This window comes from Pseudophryne corroboree, chromosome 9, assembly GCF_028390025.1.
Source record: "Pseudophryne corroboree isolate aPseCor3 chromosome 9, aPseCor3.hap2, whole genome shotgun sequence".
Taxonomy (NCBI): Eukaryota; Metazoa; Chordata; class Amphibia; order Anura; family Myobatrachidae; genus Pseudophryne; species Pseudophryne corroboree.
In genome coordinates this window covers 447,184,967-447,206,912 of record NC_086452.1, presented here as the reverse complement: position 1 = coordinate 447,206,912, position 21,946 = coordinate 447,184,967, and the positions used below count along the sequence as shown (strand labels likewise).

The window sequence follows — 21,946 nt, the reverse complement described above, 5'->3', positions numbered from 1 at the left end:
TTAGTGATTTCTAAGAGGTTACTGATGGCGTACCCTTTCCCGCCAACGGACAGGTTACGTTGGGAACATCCCCTAGGGTGGACAAGGCGCTGACACGCTTATCTAAAAAGGTGGCCCTGCCGTCTCAGGATACGGCCGCCTTAAAGGAGCCTGCGGATAGAAAGCAGGAAGCTATCCTGAAGTCAGTGTATACACACTCTTATACTCTACTGAGACCTGCTATTGCTTCAGCCTGGATGTGTAGTGCTGTAGCAGCGTGGACAGATACTCTGTTAGACGGCATAGATTCCCTCGACAGAGATACTGTTTTGCTAACCCTGGGCCATATCAAAGACGTCGTCTTATATATGCGAGATGCTCAGAGGGACATTTGCCTGCTGGGCTCTAGAATTAATGCTATGTCCATTTCTGCCAGGAGGGTCTTATGGACTCGGCAATGGACAGGAGATGCTGATTCTAAAAAACACATGGAGGTTTTGCCTTATAAGGGTGAGGAGGAGTTTGGGGACGGTCTGTCGGACCTCGTCTCTACAGCGACAGCTGGAAAGTCCACTTTCTTGCCTCAGGTTTCCTCACAGCCTAAGAAAGCACCGTATTATCAAATGCAGTCCTTTCGTTCCCAAAAAGGCAAAAGGGTCAGGGGTGCATCCTTTCTTGCCAGAGGTAAGAAGCTGCACCATGCAGCAAGTTCCCAGGAACAAAAGTCCTCCCCTGCTTCCACTAAGTCCACTGCATGACGTTATGGCTCCACAGGCGGAGCCAGGTGCGGTGGGGGCGCGTCTCCGAAACTTCAGCAGCCAGTGGATTCGTTCACAGGTGGATCTCTGGGCTATACAAATTGTATCTCAGGGATACAAGCTGGAATTCCCTCCCTTCCCCCCCCCCCCCCGTTACCTCAAATCAGCCTTGCCAGCTTCCCCCATGGAAAGGGAGGTAGTGCTGGCACAAGCAGTACCTCCAGCTAGTGATTGTCGGGGTCCCCCTCCTTCAACAGGGAAGGGGTTACTATTCCACAATGTTTGTGGTACCGAAACCGGACGGTTCGGTGAGACCCATTCTGAATCTAAAGTCCTTGAACACTTATATAAAGAAATTCAAGTTCAAAATGGAATCGCTCAGAGCGGTTATTGCAAGCCTGGTAGAGGGGGATTTTATGGTGTCGCTGGACATCAAGGATGCTTACTTGCATGTCCCCATTTACCCACCTCACCAGGAGTACCTCAGATTTGTGGTACACGACTGTCATTACCAGTTCCAGACGTTGCCGTTTGGCCTGTCCACGGCACCGAGAATATTTACCAAGGTAATGGCCGAAATGATGATACTCCTTCGGCAGAAGGGAGTTATAATTATCCCGTACTTGGACGATCTCCTCATAAAGGCGAGGTCCAGGGAGCAGTTGTTGATAAGCGTAACACTCTCTCGGGAAGTGTTACTACAGCACGGCTGGATTCTGAATGTTCCAAATTCGCAGCTGATTCCTACGACGCGTCTGCTTTTCCTGGGCATGATTCTGGACACAGAACAGAAGAAGGTGTTTCTCCCGGTGGAGAAGGCCCAGGAATTAGCATCTCTGGTCAGGGACCTCCTGAAACCAAAACAGGTATCGGTGCATCACTGCACGCGAGTCCTGGGAAAGAGGGTGGCTTCATACGAAGCCATTCCCTTCGGCAGGTTCCATGCAAGGATCTTTCAGTGGGATCTGTTGGACAAGTGGTCCGGATCGCATCTTTAGATGCATCGGCTGATCACCCTGTCCCCCAGGGCCAGGGTGTCTCTTCTGTGGTGGCTGCAGAGTGCTCACCTTCTCGAGGGCCGCAGGTTCGGCATACAGGACTGGGTCCTGGTGACCACGGATGCAAGCCTCCGAGGGTGGGGGGCAGTCACTCAGGGAAGAAACTTCCAAGGGCTGTGGTCAAGTCTGGAGACTTCTCTGCACATAAATATAGTGGAATTAAGGGCCATTTACAACGCCCTGAGTCAAGCAGAGCCCCTGCTTCGAAACCGGCCAGTGCTGATTCAGTCAGACAACATCACGGCGGTCGCCCATGTAAACCACCAGGGCGGCACAAGAAGCAGGATGGCAATGGCGGAAGCCACAAAGATTCTTCGATGGGCGGAGAATCACGTGCAAGCACTGTCGGCAGTGTTCATTCCGGGAGTGGACAACTGGGAAGCGGACTTCCTCAGCAGACACGACCTCCACCCGGGAGAGTGGGGACTTACAGGAAGTCTTCCAACTGATTGCAAACCGATGGGAACTGCCACAGGTGGACATGATGGCGTCCCGCCTCAACAAAAAGCTAAAAAGATATTGCGCCAGGTCAAGGGACCCTCAGGCGATAGCTGTGGTCGCCCTAGTGACACCGTGGGTGTACCAGTCGGTATATGTGTTTCCTTCTCTTCCTCTCATACCAAAAGTACTGAGAATAGTAAGAAAGAGAGGAATAAGAACAATACTCATTGTTCCGGACTGGCCAAGAAGGTCTTGGTACCCGGAACTGCAAGAAATGCGCACAGAGGACCCATGGCCTCTGCCTCTCCGACAGGACTTGCTGCAACAAGGGCCCTGTCTGTTCCAATACTTACCGCGGCTGCATTTGACGGCATGGCGGTTGAACGCCGGATCCTAGCGGAAAAAGGCATTCCGGATTAAGTTATTCCTACGCTGATAAAAGCTAGGAAAGACGTGATAGCAAAACATTATCACCGTATATGGCGGAAGTATGTTGCTTGGTGTGAGGCCAGGAAGGCCCCTACAGAGGAATTCCAGCTGGGTCGATTCCTGCACTTTCTACAGTCAGGGGTGACTATGGGCCTAAACTTGGGGTCCATAAAGGTCCAGATTTCGGCCCTATCCATTTTCTTTCAAAAAGAACTGGCTTCACTTCCTGAGGTTCAGACGTTTGTAAAGGGAGTGCTGCATATTCAGCCCCCTTTTGTGCCACCAGTGGCACCCTGGGATCTTAACGTTGTGTTGGATTTCCTGAAATCCCACTGGTTTGAGCCACTTAAGACCGTGGAACTAAAGTATCTCACGTGGAAAGTGGTCATGCTGTTGGCCTTAGCATCGGCTAGGTGTGTGTCGGAATTGGCGGCTTTGTAATGTAAAAGCCCTTATCTGATCTTCCATATGGACAGGGCAGAATTGAGGACTCGTCTCCAATTTCTCCCAAAGGTGGTGTCATCGTTTCATTTGAACCAACCTATTGTGGTGCCTGCGGCTACTCGGGACTTGGAGGACTCCACGTTGCTGGACGTAGTCAGGGCTTTAAAAATGTTTCCAGAACGGCTGGAGTCAGGAAGACTGACTCGCTGTTTATCTTGCATGCACCCAACAAGCTGGGTGCTCCTGCTTCAAAGCAAACTATTGCTCGCTGGATCTGTAGCACGATTCAGCAGGCTCATTCTGCGGCTGGACTGCCGCATCCTAAATCGGTAAAAGCCCATTCCACAAGGAAGGTGGGCTCTTCTTGGGCGGCTGCCCGAGGGGTCTCTGCATTACAGCTTTGCCGAGCTGCTACTTGGTCGGGTTCAAACACATTTGCAAAGTTCTACAAGTTTGATACCCTGGCTGAGGAGGACCTTGTGTTTGCTCATTCGGTGCTGCAGAGTCATCCGCACTCTCCTGGCCGTTTGGGAGCTTTGGTATAATCCCCATGGTCCTTACGGAGTTCCCAGCATCCACTAGGACGTCAGAGAAAATAAGAATTTACTCACCGGTAATTCTATTTCTCGTAGTCCGTAGTGGATGCTGGGAGCCCGTCCCAAGTGCGGACTCTCTGCAATACGTGTATATAGTTATTGCTTTAAATAAGGGTTATTGTTATGAGCCATCCGTTGAATGAGGCTCAGTTGTTGTTCATACTGTTACCTGGGTATAGTTATCACAAGTTGTACAGTGTGATTGGTGTGGCTGGTATGAATCTTACCCTGGATTCCAAATCCTTTCCTTGTAATGTCAGCTCTTCCGGGCACAGTTTCCGTAACTGAGGTCTGGAGGAGGGGCATAGAGGGAGGAGCCAGTGCACACCAGATAGTACCTAATCTTTTTTTTGGAGTGCCCAGTCTCCTACGGAGCCCGTCTATTCCCCATGGTCCTTACAGAGTTCCCAGCATCCACTACGGACTACGAGAAATAGAATTACCGGTGAGTAAATTCTTATTTTAAGCATGATTGCGTTAATTGCCATCATTTGAAACAAGGTTGTGTCATTGGTGGTGGTGAAAGCTAGGACACGTTGCTATAGAAATCCACAGCACGGTAATTTATAAAGCTGTTCTTTAAGGGCTATACAGTGACTAAGCGTGGCCATTACCAATCGTGGTCTATACAACATGCAGTGACATGTGATGTAACAGTCCGTGGTTAGTACAGTGCGCAGTGGACCCCAGACGCTTAGGGGATCCCTGCTACTGTGTCGCCTCTCTGGGGTCTGCAGCAAAATTGCCGCAGATGAGCCATAGGAGAGGGGCATTAGTGGCTGTTTTGCAATTCTGGTATTGAATCTAAAAAGCATTTCCCTTAATGGTCGCCATCTGTTGGTTTTCCATGGCCATCTGTAAGTGATGACGTAGCAATGCTTTTATGAAGCAGATGGTGTAAGGGATGTATGTCTTATGTTTCTAAGCTAAACCGAAAATGTCACCCTTTCCTTACATCGTTACCTTAAACTTTGGTGGGTAACAGTCCATCCCAAAACCTGCAACCATCGCTCTTGTCCTCTCTCCATTATAATATCCTAGAGAGCAGCGTACAACGGGGGTGATTCAGACCTGATCCCTGCTGTGCGTTTTCGCTCAGCGGGCAATCTGGTAGTAACTGCGCATGCGTATGTACCGCAATGCACACGCGTGTCGGACAACAGCGGGCATCGCTGATCAGCGACGGGATGGTGCGAAAAATCTGATTGTGCGGGTGTTTGCAATGTGATTGACAGGATGAGGCTGTTTGTGGGTGGCAACTGACTGTTTACTAGGAGTGTCCAGAAAACGCAGGCGTTCCCAGGTGTTTTATGGGAGGGTGTGTGACGTCCGCTCCGGCCCCGATCAGCCTGTTCTCATCGCACTGTAGGAGTAAGTCCTGGGCTGCGCAGACTGCACACAGTGGATTTTCGTAGCTCGGCGTACACATAGGATTGCACACTTGCATGGCGAATTTACACTCCCCCTGGAGACGGCGACTATCTGATCGCAAGACAGCAAAGTTTGCAGCCCAGCAATCAGGTCTGAATTACCCCCAATGTCTGTTACCGATTAGACCGTGACGTGTTGATGTCCTCGCATCTGTCTGATGACTCTTTATATAGACTGTAATTTATAAAGTGTCATGTTGAGGCCTATGTATCAAGCAGTGCAAAGAGTGTAGAAGTTTCCCATAGCTATGGACAACTTCTCCGTTGTTTTCACTGCTTGATACAGCTGCCCCACTGTGACTATACACCTCATCATTATATATCTAATCTACGGTTTGATATCAAAATACCTGCACTCGGAATACTGATGGATCCCAGTAAATATTTTAACCCTACCCCTAACTGTCCTCTCCCACAGCCTAACACTAAAACTCGGCTTGTGATCCGTCGGGATCCCGAATCTGCAGAACACTTGTTCTGTTTTATTCCCCCTGTCTTCAGTGCCAGCAGGTTCCTATGCTGGATCATCTGCAACATGTAAGGACCCAGAAACATTGCGTTGCCTATTGCAAGATCCAGGCCGGTATTTGTAACTTACCTCCTGGTCCATAACCAAATATTATTCCATCCAACCACATGCAAACATTCCCAGCCAGACAAGTGTTCCTGTTACGTTAAATAAAATAAAACTACAGAAGAGGCATTGCCTAAATGAGTATCTTTCACTTGGCTTCTTGTTGGGTGCACCACCGTAGGATACAGATCTTGAGCCTGATCGGCCTCCTATATAAATGTGCTTCCTCGTAATAATTTCTCTCCCCCATCTATAGATATGGGACACGGCCGGACAGGAGCGTTTCCAGTCGCTTGGCGTGGCTTTCTACCGAGGGGCCGACTGCTGCGTCCTGGTCTTTGATGTGACTGCACCGAATACTTTCAAAACCCTGGACAGTTGGAGAGATGAGTTCCTTATCCAGGCCAGCCCACGGGACCCGGAGAACTTCCCATTTGTTGTTCTGGGAAATAAGATAGATCTTGAAAACAGACAAGTGAGAAGCCTTTATTTACAGTGTTATTTTTCTTTAAACTATTTATAATATTATATTGTGCGACTTACCATTCAGCCCTAATACGCAGTTTACTTAAGATCCGTATGACTTGATTGCGCAAGAACATTACAACTTCCCATGTCATGTGCACATTTGGGTTTGGGATCACTATGGTCCGTTTGTGCTAATCCTGTTTGTATTTATAAACGTTGTCTGGTTTATCTGGAACTTACCTTTGCATTATGTTCTGTTCCCCCGCTCAGGTCACCACAAAGCGAGCACAGGTGTGGTGCCACAGCAAAAATAACATACCGTACTTTGAAACGAGCGCTAAGGAGGCCATAAACGTGGAGCAGGCTTTTCAGACCATTGCACGGAATGCACTTAAACAGGTAATAGGCACACGGCGCCCCCTGCTGTTCCCTGACCAATCGTTCAGCTCATTCCTTGTTGCTTTTCTAATGTGTTCTTTTGTTGTCACTTTCCCAATGTGTCCCAGTGCTAACTCGGTGGCATACGGGAAGCGCCAGTGATCACTGGCCTTCTCTGCAAGAAAGGGGTGATCTGCCTCTTGTTAATAGTGGTATTTATGCCACAACGGCTTTTATTACTACAGCGTAGGCTAGGGTTTCTCATCCAGGCCTGTAGTTTTGCATGTCCACACTTGATAAATCTTATTAGAAAGTATATGGGGTATATGCAATTGCGGTCGAATTTCGGGTCATTTTCGACCAAAAAAAAAATTCGCCTATGCAATTCAGTGCTTTCCGACCAAAAAACGGACTTTCAAAATTCGACTTTTTGAAATTCGAATTTTTGCAAATTCGACTTTTCTGCAATGATACAAGTGCTGCAATTCGACCAAAGCATATTCAATTCAAGTTTGGAAATTCGACAGCAGTGCTTTTAGACAGCAAATTCGTCATTTTCAATCCGCCACACTTTGGAGGGTGAAAACAAATAAAAAAAAATTTAAACATGTTTTCTCTGACGTCCTAGTGGATGCTGGGGACTCCGTCAGGACCATGGGGAATAGCGGCTCCGCAGGAGACAGGGCATAAAAGTAAAAGCTTTAGGATCAGGTGGTGTGCACTGGCTCCTCCCCCTATGACCCTCCTCCAAGCCTCAGTTAGATTTTTGTGCCTGGCCGAGAAGGGTGCAATCTAGGTGGCTCTCCTAAAGAGCTGCTTAGAGTAAAAGTTTTGTTAGGTTTTTTATTTTCAGTGAGTCCTGCTGGCAACAGGCTCACTGCATCGAGGGACTTAGGGGAGAGAAGTGAACTCACCTGCGTGCAGGATGGATTGGCTTCTTAGGCTACTGGACACCATTAGCTCCAGAGGGAGTCGGAACACAGGTCTCACCCTGGGGTTCGTCCCGGAGCCGCGCCGCCGACCCCCTTGCAGATGCCGAAAAGTGAAGAGGTCCAGAAACCGGCGGCAGAAGACTTTTCAGTCTTCATAAGGTAGCGCACTGCACTGCAGCTGTGCGCCATTGTTGTCAGCACACTTCATAGCAGCGGTCACTGAGGGTGCAGGGCGCTGGGGGGGGGCGCCCTGGGCAGCAATGATAGTACCTTATTCTGGCTAAAAATACATCACATATAGCCCCTGGGGGCTATATGGATGTATTTAACCCCTGCCAGGTCTCAGAAAAACGGGAGAAGAAGCCCGCCGAAAAGGGGGCGGGGCCTATTCTCCTCAGCACACAGCGCCATTTTCCCTCACAGAAATGCTGGTGGGAAGGCTCCCAGGCTCTCCCCTGCACTGCACTACAGAAACAGGGTTAAAACAGAGAGGGGGGGCACTTATTTGGCGATATGACTATATATATTAAAATGCTATAAGGGAAAAACACTTATATAAAGGTTGTCCCTGTATAATTATAGCGTTTTTGGTGTGTGCTGGCAAACTCTCCCTCTGTCTCCCCAAAGGGCTAGTGGGGTCCTGTCCTCTATCAGAGCATTCCCTGTGTGTGTGCTGTGTGTCGGTACGTGTTGTGTGTCGACATGTATGAGGACGATGTTGGTGAGGAGGCGGAGCAATTGCCTGTAATGGTGATGTCACTCTCTAGGGAGTCGACACCGGAATGGATGGCTTATTTAAGGAATTACGTGATAATGTCAACACGCTGCAAGGTCGGTTGACGACATGAGACGGCCGGCAAACCAATTAGTACCTGTCCAGGCGTCTCAAACACAGTCAGGGGCGTTAAAACGTCCTTTTACCTCAGTCGGTCGACACAGACACGGACACTGACTCCAGTGTCGACGGTGAAGAAATAAACATATTTTCCTTTAGGGCCACACGTTACTTGTTAAGGGCAATGAAGGAGGTGTTACATATTTCTGATAATACCCTTTTTTGTGGTACTTGTAGTATGTGGAGTGTGAAAAAACTACCTGTAGTTTTTCCTGAATCAGATAAATTAAATGAAGTGTGTGATGATGCGTGGGTTTCCCCCGATAGAAAATTATTGGCGGTATACCCTTTCCCGCCAGAAGTTAGGGCGCGTTGGGAAACACCCATTAGGGTGGATAAGGCGCTCACACGCTTATCAAAACAAGTGGCGGTACCGTCTCCAGATAGGGCCGCCCTCAAGGAGCCAGCTGATAGGAGGCTGGAAAATATCCTAAAAAGTATATACACACATACTGGTGTTATACTGCGACCAGCGATCGCCTCAGCCTGGATGTGCAGCGCTGGGGTGGCTTGGTCGGATTCCCTGACTGAAAATATTGATACCCTTGACAGGGACAGTATTTTATTGACTATAGAGCATTTAAAGGATGCATTTCTATATATGCGAGATGCACAGAGGGATATTTGCACTCTGGCATCAAGAGTAAGTGCGATGTCCATATCTGCCAGAAGTTGTTTATGGACACGACAGTGGTCAGGTGATGCAGATTCCAAACGGCACATGGAAGTATTGCCGTATAAAGGAGAAAAAGACAACGTCTTTTCAGCCTCAGTCCTTTCATCCCCATAAGGGCAAGCGGGCAAAAGGCCAGTCATGTCTGCCATGGGATAGAGGAAAGGAAAGAAGACTGCAGCAGGCAGCCCATTCCCAGAAACAGAAGCCCTCCACCGCTTCTGCCAAGTCCTCAGCATGACGCTGGGGCCGTACAAGCGGACTCAGGTGCGGTGGGGGGGGTCGTCTCAAGAGTTTCAGCACGCAGTGGGCTCACTCGCAAGTGGACCCCTGGATCCTACAAGTAGTATCCCAGGGGTACAGATTGGAAATTCGAGACGTCTCCCCCTCGCAGGTTCCTGAAGTCTGCTTTACCAACGTCTCCCTCCGACAGGGAGGCAGTAGTGGAAACAATTCACAAGCTGTATTCCCAGCAGGTGATAATCAAAGTACCCCTCCTACAACAAGGAAAGGGGTATTATTCCACACTATATTGTGGTACTGAAGCCAGACGGCTCGGTGAGACCTATTCTAAATCTGAAATAGTTGAACACTTACATACAAAGGTTCAAATCAAGATGGAGTCACTCAGTGCAGTGATAGCGAACCAGGAAGAAGGGGACTATATGGTGTCCCGGGACATCAGGGATGCTTACCTCCATGACCCAATTTGCCCTTCTCACCAAGGGTACCTCAGGTTCGTGGTACAGAACTGTCACTATCAGTTTCAGACGCTGCCGGTTGGATTGTCCACGGCACCCCGGGTCCTTACCAAGGTAATGGCCGAAATGATGATTCTTCTTCAAAGAAAATGGGCGATCTCCTGATAGGGGCAAGGTCCAGAGAACAGTTGGAGGTCGGAGTAGCACTATCTCAAGTAGTTCTACGACAGCACGGGTGGATTCTAAATATTCCAAAACCGCAGCTGTTTCCGACGACACGTCTGCTGTTCCTAGGGATGATTCTGGACACAGTCCAGAAAAAGGTGTTTCTCCCGGAGAAGAAAGCCAGGGAGTTATCCGAGCTAGTCAGGAACCTCCTAAAACCAGGAAAAGTGTGAGTGCATCATTGCACAAGGGTCCTGGGAAAAATGGTGGCTTCTTACGAAGCGATTCCATTCGGTAGATTTCACGCAAGAACTTTTCAGTGGGATCTGCTGGAAAAATGGTCTGGATCGCATCTTCAGATGCGTCAGCGGATAACCCTGTCTCCAAGGACAAGGGTGTTTCTTCTGCGGTGGCTGCAGAGTGCTCATCTACTAAAGGGCCGCAGATTCGGCATTCAGGACTGGGTCCTGGTGACCACGGATGCCAGCCTGAGAGGCTGGGGTGCAGTCACACAGGGAAAAAAATTCCAGGGAGTGTGATCAAGTCTGGAGACTTCTCTCCACATAAATATACTGGAGCTAAGGGCAATTTACAATGTTCTAAGCTTAGCAAGACCTCTGCTTCAAGGTCAGCCGGTATTGATCCAGTGGGACAACATCACGGCAGTCGCCCACGTAAACAGACAGGGCGGCACAAGAAGCAGGAGGGCAATGGCAGAAACTGCAAGGATTCTTCGCTGGGCGAAAAATCATGTGATAGCACTGTCAGCAGTGTTCATTCAGGGAGTGAACAACTGGGAAGCAGACTTCCTCAGCAGGCACGACCTCCACCCGGGAGAGTGGGGACTTCATCGGGAAGTATTCCACATGATTGTGAACTGTTGGGAAAGACCAAAGGTGGACATGATGGCGTCCCGCCTGAACAAAAAACTGGACAGGTATTGCGCCAGGTCAAGAGACCCTCAAGCAATATCTGTGGACGTTCTGGTAACACCGTGGGTGTACCAGTCGGTGTATGTGTTCCCTCCTCTGCTTCTCATAACCAAGGTACTGAGAATTATAAGACGTAGAGGAGTAAGAACTATACTCGTGGCACCCGGAACTTCAAGAAATGCTCACAGAGGACTCATGGCCTCTGCCGCTAAGAAGGGACTTGCTTCAGCAAGTACCAGGTCTGTTCCAAGACTTACCGCGGCTGCGTTTGACGGCATGGCGGTGGAACGCCAGATCCTAAGGGAAAAAGGCATTCCGGAAGAGGTCATTCCTACCCTGGTCAAAGCCAGGAAGGAGGTGACCGCAAAACATTATCACCACATGTGGCGAAAATATGTTGCGTGGTGTGAGGCCAGGAAGGCCCCACGAAGAAATTTCAACTCGGTCGATTCCTGCATTTCCTGCAAACAGGAGTGTCTATGGGCCTCAAATTGGGGTCCATTAAGGTTCAAATTTCGGCCCTGTCAATTTTCTTCCAGAAAGAATTGGCTTCAGTTCCTGAAGTCCAGAAGTTTGTCAAGGGAGTATTGCATATACAACCCCCTTTTTGTGCCTCCAGTGGCACTGTGGGATCTCAACGTAGTTCTGGGATTCCTCAAATCACATTTTAAACCGCTCAAATCTGTGGATTTGAAATATCTCACATGAAAAGTGACCATGCTGTTGGCCCTGGCCTCGGCCAGGCGAGTGTCAGAATTGGCGGCTTTGTCTCACAAAAGCCATATCTGATTGTCCATTCGGACAGGGCAGAGCTGCGGACTCGTCCCCAGTTTCTTCCTAAGGTGGTGTCAGCGTTTCACCTGAACCAGCTTATTGTGGTACCTGCGGCTACTAGGGACTTGGAGGACTCCGAATTGCTAGATGTTGTCAGGGCCCTGAAAATATAGGTTTCCAGGACGGCTGGAGTCAGGAAAACTCGCTGTTATCCTGTATGCACCCAACAAACTGGGTGCTCTTGCTTCTAAGCAGACGATTGCTCGTTGGAGTTGTAGCACATTTCAACTTGCACATTCTGTGGCAGGCCTGCCACAGCCTAAATCTGTCAAGGCCCATTCCACAAGGAAGGTGGGCTCATCCTGGGCGGCTGCCCGAGGGGTCTCGGCATTACAACTCTGCCGAGCAGCTACGTGGTCGGGGGAGAACACGTTTGTAAAATTTGATACCCTGGCTAAAGAGGACCTGGAGTTCTCTCATTCGGTGCTGCAGAGTCATCCGCACTCTCCCGCCCGTTTGGGAGCTTTGGTATAATCCCCATGGGACTTGTAGTACTACTGGAAAAAACAATATCTTTTTATTATCACAAAAGGCTATCAGCCCCCCCATCCGCAGCCCATTGGATGGGGGGGGGACAGCCTCGGGCTTCACCCCTGGCCCTTGGGTGGCTGGGGCCCCTTGATTGTAGGGGTCCCCACTCCCCCAGGGAACCCCGGCCAGGGGTGACTAGTTGGATATTTAATGCCACGGCCGCAGGGCACGGCATAAAAGTGACCCCCGGCTGTGGCATTATCTGTCCAGCTAGTGGAGCCCGATGCTGGTGTTAAAAATACGGGGGACCCCTACTCTTTTTGTCCCCCGTATTTTTGGCACCAGCACCAGGCGCAGAGCCCGGTGCTGGTTTTAAAAATACGGGGGATCCCTGCCCAATTTTCCCCCTGCATTTTTAGAACCAGGACCAGCTCGAAGAGCCCGAGGCTGGTTATGCTTTGGAGGGGGGACCCCACGCCATTTTTTCCGGGTTTTTCCCGTTTTTTCCCATTTTTTAAAATCGCGGCAAAATCCGCCAAATCGGCCGATTTTCGCCCGCGATTCTGGCGAATCCGTTTTTCATTGAATATGGTGAATTCCGGCAGCCACCTGCCGGAATTCACCTGGCGAATTTAGTCGAATTAAAAAACGGCGAAAAATTGCCGCGATTCGCCGTGAATTGCATATACCCCAATATGTACTTTGTGTTTGTTTAGTAAGCAGATCATGTCTCAGAATGGTCTGTTGCATGTAATCATGCTGGACTGCCTTGGTTGCCCAGCATGGCTGCAAGAGGAGACTTTGATAAGAGGGGTGTGATTTTTGGCAGGAGGTTCTACGAGAGGCTGCTTATGGTCCTGTAGCAGATGTGGATCAACTGACTGCAAATTGTGACTTGCGGCGTGAACAGCCACGATCATCGTAATGGGCCGACAAAGATCCACAGAACTGGCAAAGCGCATTCGAATGCTTAGTGATCCTAAAAGCATAGGGCAGAGCTTCCCTAATTCCGCCATTACAGTCCAGGTTTTAAGCATATCCATGCTTAAGCACATGTGACTTTATTAATACCTCGGTGAATTTCTTTTAACCACTGAAGCATGGATATGCTTAAAACCTGTCCAGTATTGCAGTTTGTATAGCTCTGGCACAGGCAATGGATTACTGGGCAGTGAAGATGTTCTGGTCAGAAGCAGCATCTTGTACATTGTTCTCCACAAAACGGACAAGTGCGTCTCTTTCCTGGTGGGATGGCTCCCCCTCCGTGCCCCATCCTTAAAGCAGTCTCTAAATCTTTAAGGAAACGCTCATGACTTGTGTCTGAAATCCATGTTACTCAATGTTCCCTTAGTTACTGTGGCATGGTTTGGGAATGGTGTGGGTGCAGATAGGTTGCAAAGGAACATCCAGGCCTTGCTTTGTGGTCTCTGGGTCTGATTGCTCGGTTATCCAGCCCTAGGCTACACGCTATGGATAGCTCCATCTGCTTATAGTTACAATACAACAGTCTGTCTTGTGACCCAGTGTTTAGCCTGAGGAGCAGCAACCAGAGAGATAATCTGCCCAAATTAGGGACTTCTGCTTGGATGAAGAAAACTATTTTCTCTGTAAAGCTCTTCAAAGTGGACCTGTCCCATAAATATGATGTCTGTAAATGCATCATCTGCAGCTTGTGGCTGTACCGTGTCAGGTTCTGGATATTAATAGTTTGATTTCTAAGCGGCATTGGCAGAGCTTCCTCTCATGCATCATTATGGCTATGAGAGCTTCCGTTATAATACGAGTGGTAGACGATTGGGGGAAGGGTATCGCAAGTTAATGACAGTCTTCCATCACACTCAGGCCTGTGCCTGTCCCTTCGTTCTTACCAGAGTTCTGCTTTGACTGACTCTCTCCTGTCATCCAGAGTATGGCAGAACTCACACCTGTGTCATTAGGGCACCAGTCTCCATGGCACTGGGCAAACCCGTGGTGGCCTGCAGGAGGTGCCATAGCAACGGCCTTCCCATTAGATTCAAAGTGATAAACATTAAGGGGGTTATTCAATTAGTGCCATTTTTTTTCGACCAGTTGAAAAAACTACACATCGCTCGAATTTACATTCTACCTATTCAATGCCCGTGCCGTTTTTTGCGACTGGTCAAAAAATCCGGCGCTGGTGAAAACCACGTGTATTGGCGAATTTGGCGCCAATAAACGTGTTGGCGAATTCGCAGGCTTTTTTGCCTATTTTTGTCGCAATTTCGCCCATTCTGATTAAAAAAAAAAAAAGTGAAATGGCATGGGCGAAAATGGATTAAAAAATGGGCGAAAACGCCCAGAGTTGTATACCCTGTGTCGAATTAGTGACGTTTTTTTTGACCAGTTGAGAAAAAAAGCACTTAAATTGAATACCCCCCCCCCCCCCCACCGAAGTACGTACATGTGTTTAATACAATGTGTTTACGCCTTATTCCTTCTCTCCCCTTCTCAGGAAACAGAGGTAGAGCTGTACAATGAATTCCCAGAGCCCATTAAACTGGATAAGAATGACCGAGCAAAGACCTCTGCGGAGAGCTGCAGCTGCTGAGAGAGGAGAGGCGATCCAGGAGCCCTTCACTAACCGATATCACACTTAGGCCTTCAAACACGAGACCCTCTCCCTTCCCTGCCCAGAGTGTAAGCGCCTGCACCCTCTCCAGCTCCCAGGCACTGAAAAACCACCACCACCTGTACTATAAAGCAGAACACCCGTCGTTCTCATCACCCCAGTTCCCCCGTGGACTATGCGCCCGTGTTGGGTTAACCCTGCTCTTACCAAGTTGTCTGCAATAAGTAGCATTGCAGTCTGCTTTGGGTGCTAAGCGGTTAACGTTTAATACATACAATTTAAACAACTTTGATTTTTGTGTCTTGTGGAGAGACAGGTTTTGTTTTTCTTTCTTTTTTTTTTTTTCTTTTTACAGTTGAGTATAATTAACCTATTACAAGATGAGAAATAAACCTTTTAATCATTTCGGCGTCCCGTTGAAGGCCCTAACCAGACAGGCTGCCTATCCTGTAGTGCTTTGCCCGTTCCACATCCAGTCTCTACTAGGTTTTTGAGTTTTGTATGTACCTCTGTTAATGCTTAATTACTTTTAACTAATCAGAACTTTTTACAGACTCCATTTATTATGTATTGCTGCTTTAGAAAAAAAGAAAAAAAAAGTCCGAATCTTATAGTACATGTTAATATATGCAACCAATTAAAATGTATAAATTAGTGGATTTTTATTTTTTTGCCCTTTTTTTGATTTATGTATTGAAGCACAGGTTATTTAGATTGTAAAATAAGGACATGTATTACGTGCTTGGCCTACAAACGTTAAGACAACAGATAAACGCAGCTTTTGGCACTGTAGGAGCAAAGTTTTGGTGAATAGACTTGCACCAGTCTCCTGTTCTGTGGAAGCAGGCTGATTATTTAGCCCGTTGGCTCACAAGGCGCTAGTAGTGGCTCAGGGATGTCACTAGTTCCTGGTCAACCGGTTTGGCTGCGTTAGCATTAATATTCACAAGTGTCCGCTTCCACCGTAGGCAACTGGCACAGTTTTAAAGAGACTCGTTCATTTCATTATACAAGCTGTCTTGTTTAGCTCCATGACTGCAGTTAGATCTGTAACTATTATGCGCATAATGGACTTTAATGTATGGTTAAGTACAGGTATTAAGTCATTTTATTCTTTCCTCTTTATATAATGCTGTCATGTCTACAGGGGATACTTGCTAAGCTCTTATTTCGGGGGGTGGGTTTCCCTGGTTATCCGATAGGATTTGAGTGCTCTTTCCAAATCTGGGGTTGTGGTGTTACTTTCCCTCCTTCCCTGGCAGGTAATGTAGAGACCCCCCCTCCCTTCCCCATTCTCCCCCGTAGACCCTGTGCTGCGGATCAGACTCCCATTGGTATGAAATCCCCTTGGCAGTTTAGCTACCCCCATGTCTGTCCTTGCGTTTGTAGCTTGCTTCCATATAGTTCTTCTACCTTCTTTTTTGTTTTCTATATTTTTGTTATTTTGTATTTTTTGTTTCTTTCTTCCAGGCAGTCTACATGCTACTGTGTAGGCTGGGTTCTTCTGTAAAGATGAAAATGATGCCAATAAACTTAACAAGAAAAGATTTCTGTGTTTTTTTCCAATAATTTGTATTGATAACGCTACCTTAGTAGCATTTCTTTCACTTCTATGCCAAGATAGCGCCACCCTAACAACCAAACAAAAATGTTGTGGGAGGAGTTCTGAGATGCATTTAAAAAAACTAGCGGTTATTCGCCTTCTGCAAGGATTCTAGTGGAAACGTAACCACGCATTTCGCCATCTCCCACAAAAATTTTTTTTAAAATAAGGTGCCTGTTGCAACGATTGTCCCTTCTAAAGTTGCTTGAAATTGTACATGCATCTCTTATAGATGGACTGCCAATCTGCTTGTTCTTGGCACGGCTGGCCCCGTATATACAGTGCGTGAGGATACATGTAGCACCTCAGTAAATGAGGTTCGCAAGATCATTTCCATATGTTTATTTAGCAGATCACATCCCTGCCTAATATACAATTATGGACTTATCTGCCTATAATTATGACTAGCATGCAAGAGGAGACCCCAGTGATGATTGTTGGGGCAGTGTCTAAATGGAAAACACTTGGCGGACGGGCAGCAGATTGCACCAATCGGAATTCTAGTTATAATAGCTGCTGTAAATTGTTTGCAGATTTCAAACTTGCACAATGGTTCAACATGGTGTCCAGACAACCGCTATCCTGGTCTGGTTGAGTATGATCAAAGAAATTTAATAACCCTGTCTGTCCTGTATAAAGAATCTGCATACAAGGTGATATTCTAAGGTCTGAGAATTAAATGGGGGATACTTTGCAGAACCCAATGATTTGATGAATAGCATTTACGGTCCTTGAGCCAAAATTGTGTATACTTTGAGAAATTAACATAAGTGATGTTCCTATAGCATGGACCTAAGTGAGTAGAGGAACTTTATTTTCTAGCCACCCTATTGTCTCATATCTAGGAGTATACTCCAATTACAATGGTTTACGTGGGATAGTCTGGGGCCAGTGATGCAGATGTCTGAGGATGGAAGTCTCGTGTCCCCATTACTCTACATATACAGTAGGTGTTGTGGAACCGGTGATGTCTGGATTTATAATTTGTCCCTTCTTTGCTTTATTCAAGGTATGATTGTGAGGTTATGAGATAAGGACCAGTTTCATTCCCTCCCCCCTCTTGCATGTGTGCAAAGTGTGGTTCTGAAACTATTAAAGGAATGGTATAAAAGAGAAATCATTGGTGTCTGCTAGTTGATACCTTTTGTTGCAGGCAAGGGTTTGAAGTCTTGGTGGAGAGCTTACATTTTTAGTAGCTTCAAAATAAGTCTACTGTTATCTCATAATGGAACAAACTAGAAAATGTAAGTGATTTGAGAAACTTTGAGGCATCCTCTCACTCTATTCAAAGTTGTATGCTAGTAAACTTTCTGAAAGTCCCACCAGACATGGATGTCCCTTCAATGGAGGACCACAGTTTGTGCCCAACCTCCCTACAACCAAAAGCCACAGGAGGTACAAGGAGCCTCCATAATGGAGGGAGAAATGGTCCCGGTACATCTATTATCCGGTTCCCCAGTGGGAATAGCATCCACTCAGTCTGGACTTCCCCAAAAATCTGAGTGTTATGCAAACCTTCTCATTCTGGAAATGTGGATTCTTTCTGTCCATTACAACATGGGGGCCACTTGCACAGATGCATGGAGGTAAATAGTTGGTTCCTCTTTATTGTCTCAGGGCTATTTCTGCAGTCAGAAAAAAAGCAATTGGTTTCCCCAGCACCCTGAATGATAACCGTAACCAGATATAAATCCCACATGATAATAGAATTCAGAGATCTTTGTTACACATATTTGCGCAAATGTGTGGTTAAGCCCCAAAGCAGCATCAAGGCCTCTCTGTATATTTGGGGTCCCTAGCGCTATATCTAGGTGCAGGGTGTGGCACCCCAAAACACCAGAATGAGCCAGAAAGCCCAGCGTGGCATACCAGTGTAAAAAACTATAGTGTTAATAAATTAGTATTTAGGAAGCCGAAGCTATAGAGAGGGTGATACAAACATGAAATGTAATTAAAATAGAGAAATAGTGTTAGAAAATTAATAAGTGAAAAGTGTTAATAGAATGTAAAGGTATGCCACACTAAAGCCATCCAGCCCAGCCAGTCCAGAGGCACCACACCTCACACCTCCATTACCCCAATCTGGGTCTAATATTAACCAGCAAGGAGCCACATGATAATGGCTCCTTACTAAAAATGAGGAGGCTGCCGATGCCAGTAGGCAGTGAAACGCGTCTCTGTATTTGTACCTGCCAGCGACAACCTATTTTACCACCCACGCCGAGCATCAGGAGGAATTTGGACGTATCTCCGGATAAGGCTCATCTTGAAAGGTTAATTAGCACCAGAGCCGGGAGGACTACAAAAACGGAAACCTGAGGCGGAGTGGTAACTAAAACTTAACATGGCCATGTTTTATAAAAATCTTGACTATATTCATTAATCTCACTGCTTCTAGAGTTTTACATGATTAAATTGCTGCTAACCTGATCAGCGTCATTTAAAGTAAGAAAAAAAGCTGCTAAATATTTATACGTATTATGTGTGATTGAAAGCAAGCCCTATTCTCTATATATATATATATATATATATATATATATATATATATACATATATACATATATATATATATATATATATATATCTATCATACATTATTTAGTGCTATAACATCTACCTCAAGATTAAAATCACCAAAGAAAGGATACAGCAGTAAACCAGGTGAAAATAAGTAACTAAATAATGGACTCAGCTGTTGCAGCTTTGTAGCAATTAAGTGAAACACTGGGACTCATTGAAACTATTGTATCTTTTTTGCACTAAGAGGGCTAGCTAAACCAATCTGTGGAGCAGAGCATTAAGAATTTTTTTTTTTTTTTGTATTATTAATTGATGTTAATGTGGTTTTAGTTTTTTATATGCAAATTTGTTAAGGCAAGGGAAAGTTTTTTTTATTAATTTATATCCTTGGTACTATAATAGTACTAGTGGAGAATTATCATTGAGATAAAAGTTAATTAATAAATTTATTATAATAAGAAATCTGCAAGCGCTGTCTGTATTTCTTTTGTTTTTAGTTTTTTTTACTTCAGAGAAACGCTGCGTGGCAGCCCACAGCGCTGATGGGAATATGTAGAGCTGTCTTATCTGAGCAGTTATATAGAGATGCTACGTACAGGATATGCTGTCTGTCCAGTGTGAGGTTTTAGGAAGCCGCCTTTAACACTGTCTTCTCAGAGACCTGTGTAAAACTTTACACTGTGGTGCTACTGCCCTATCTTTGTATACACCATCGGGTGGCATTTGTGAGCTAAATTGCTATGTTTTGCCCTAAATGTTTCAGCTGTTGTACGTGTGCCGTATTTGTCTAGCACACACTCGTGTGACAAACAAATTGCAGCTTCATTCAAATCTGTTTTAAGATATTCAGTAGTTGCCGTGTCAAGTGGGCAACACTGTGGTATAGTGGTAAGCATTACTGCCTGAGGCTCAATTTATGACCAGGGCCATATCTGTGTTGAGTTTATATGCTTACCCTTGTATGTTTGAGAGAATATCCTGCACCAGCACAAAGAAAGAGAGAATATCCCGCACCAGAATTAATACTCTCCTACTCTTTCTATATAAATACTTTATAATTCATGTGCTCACTATGGACCAACGGGGGCACGGGTTTAACATATGATCTCTACATTTTCTCTAACGTCCTAGTGGATGCTGGGGACTCCGTCAGGACCATGGGGAATAGCGGCTCCGCAGGAGACAGGGCACAAAAGCAAGCTTTTAGGATCACATGGTGTGTACTGGCTCCTCCCCCTATGACCCTCCTCCAAGCCTCAGTTAGGTTTTTGTGCCCGTCCGAGCAGGGTGCAATCTAGGTGGCTCTCCTAAAGAGCTGCTTAGAAAAAGTTTTTAGGTTTTTTATTTTCAGTGAGTCCTGCTGGCAACAGGCTCACTGCATCGAGGGACTTAGGGGAGAGATTTTCAACTCACCTGCGTGCAGGATGGATTGGAGTCTTAGGCTACTGGACATAGCTTCAGAGGGAGTCGGAACACAGGTCACCCTGGGGTTCGTCCCGGAGCCGCGCCGCCGATCCCCCTTACAGATGCTGAAGATCGAGGGTCCGGAAACAGGCGGCAGAAGGCTCTTCAGCCTTCATGAAGGTAGCGCACAGCACTGCAGCTGTGCGCCATTGTTGCTACACACTTCACACTGAACGGTCACGGAGGGTGCAGGGCGCTGCTGGGGGCGCCCTGGGCAGCAATATTTAATACCTTCTTATGGCAAAGGAATACATCACATAAAGCCATTGAGGCTATATGTATGTATTTAACTCAGGCCAGATACCTCAAAACCCGGGAGAAAAGCCAGCCGAAAAGGGGGCGGGGCTTATTCTCCTCAGCACACAGCGCCATTTTCCTGCTCAGCTCCGCTGTGAGGAAGGCTCCCAGGACTCTCCCCTGCACTGCACTACAGAAACAGGGTAACAAAGAGAGGGGGGGCACATTTTGGCGATATTTATATATTTAAAGCGCATATAGCAGAAACAACACCTTTTAGGGTTGTTTATATACATTTATAGCGCTTTTGGTGTGTGCTGGCAAACTCTCCCTCTGTCTCCCCAAAGGGCTAGTGGGGTCCTGTCTTCGATAAGAGCATTCCCTGTGTGTCTGCTGTGTGTCGGTATGTGTGTGTCGACATGTATGAGGACGATGTTGGTATGGAGGCGGAGCAATTGCCGGTAATGGTGATGTCACCCCCTAGGGAGTCGACACCGGAATGGATGGCTTTAGTTATGGAATTACGTGATAATGTTAGTACATTACAAAAGTCAGTTGACGAAATGAGACGGCCGGAAAACCAGTTAGTACCTGCTCAGGCGTCTCAGACACCGTCAGGGGCTGTAAAACGTCCCTTACCTCAGTCAGTCGACACAGGTACCGACACAGATGAATCTAGTGTCGACGGTGAAGAAACAAACGTATTTTCCAATAGGGCCACACGTTATATGATCACGGCAATGAAGGAGGCTTTGCAGATCTCTGATACTGCAGGTACCTCAAAAAGGGGTATTATGTGGGGGGTGAAAAAACTACCTGTAGCTTTTCCAGAATCAGAGGAATTGAATGACGTGTGTGATGAAGCGTGGGTTAACCCCGATAGAAAACTGCTAATTTCAAAGAAGTTATTGGCATTATACCCTTTCCCGCCAGAGGTTAGGGCGCGCTGGGAAACACCCCCTAGGGTGGATAAAGCGCTCACACGTTTATCAAAACAAGTGGCGTTGCCGTCTCCTGATACGGCCGCCCTCAAGGATCCAGCAGATAGGAGGCTGGAAACTACACTGAAGAGTATATACACACATACTGGTGTTATACTCCGACCAGCAATAGCCTCAGCCTGGATGTGCAGTGCTGGGGTAGTGTGGTTGGATTCCCTGACTGAAAATATTGATACCCTGGATAGGGACAGTATTTTTTTGACTTTAGAGCAATTAAAGGATGCGTTTCTTTATATGCGAGATGCTCAGAGGGATGTTTGCACTCTGGCATCGAGAGTAAGTGCGATGTCCATATCTGCCAGAAGAAGTTTATGGACGCGACAGTGGTCAGGTGATGCGGATTCCAAAAGGCATATGGAAGTATTGCCATATA

At 46.9% G+C, this 21,946-nt stretch overlaps 1 protein-coding gene across 1 annotated transcript in view; it reads left to right on the top strand.

The window, feature by feature from the left end:
* Window positions 1-16,295, top strand: part of RAB7A (RAB7A, member RAS oncogene family) — a 48,931-nt gene extending 32,636 nt beyond the window's left edge. Inside the window, exons 4-6 of the mRNA XM_063941163.1 lie at window positions 5,966-6,184; window positions 6,448-6,576; window positions 14,632-16,295. Of these exons, the coding sequence (XP_063797233.1) occupies window positions 5,966-6,184; window positions 6,448-6,576; window positions 14,632-14,727 (444 nt within the window). The 3' untranslated portion in view covers window positions 14,728-16,295. The remainder of the gene's footprint in view (window positions 1-5,965; window positions 6,185-6,447; window positions 6,577-14,631) is intronic.
* Window positions 16,296-21,946: the final 5,651 nt, after the last annotated feature.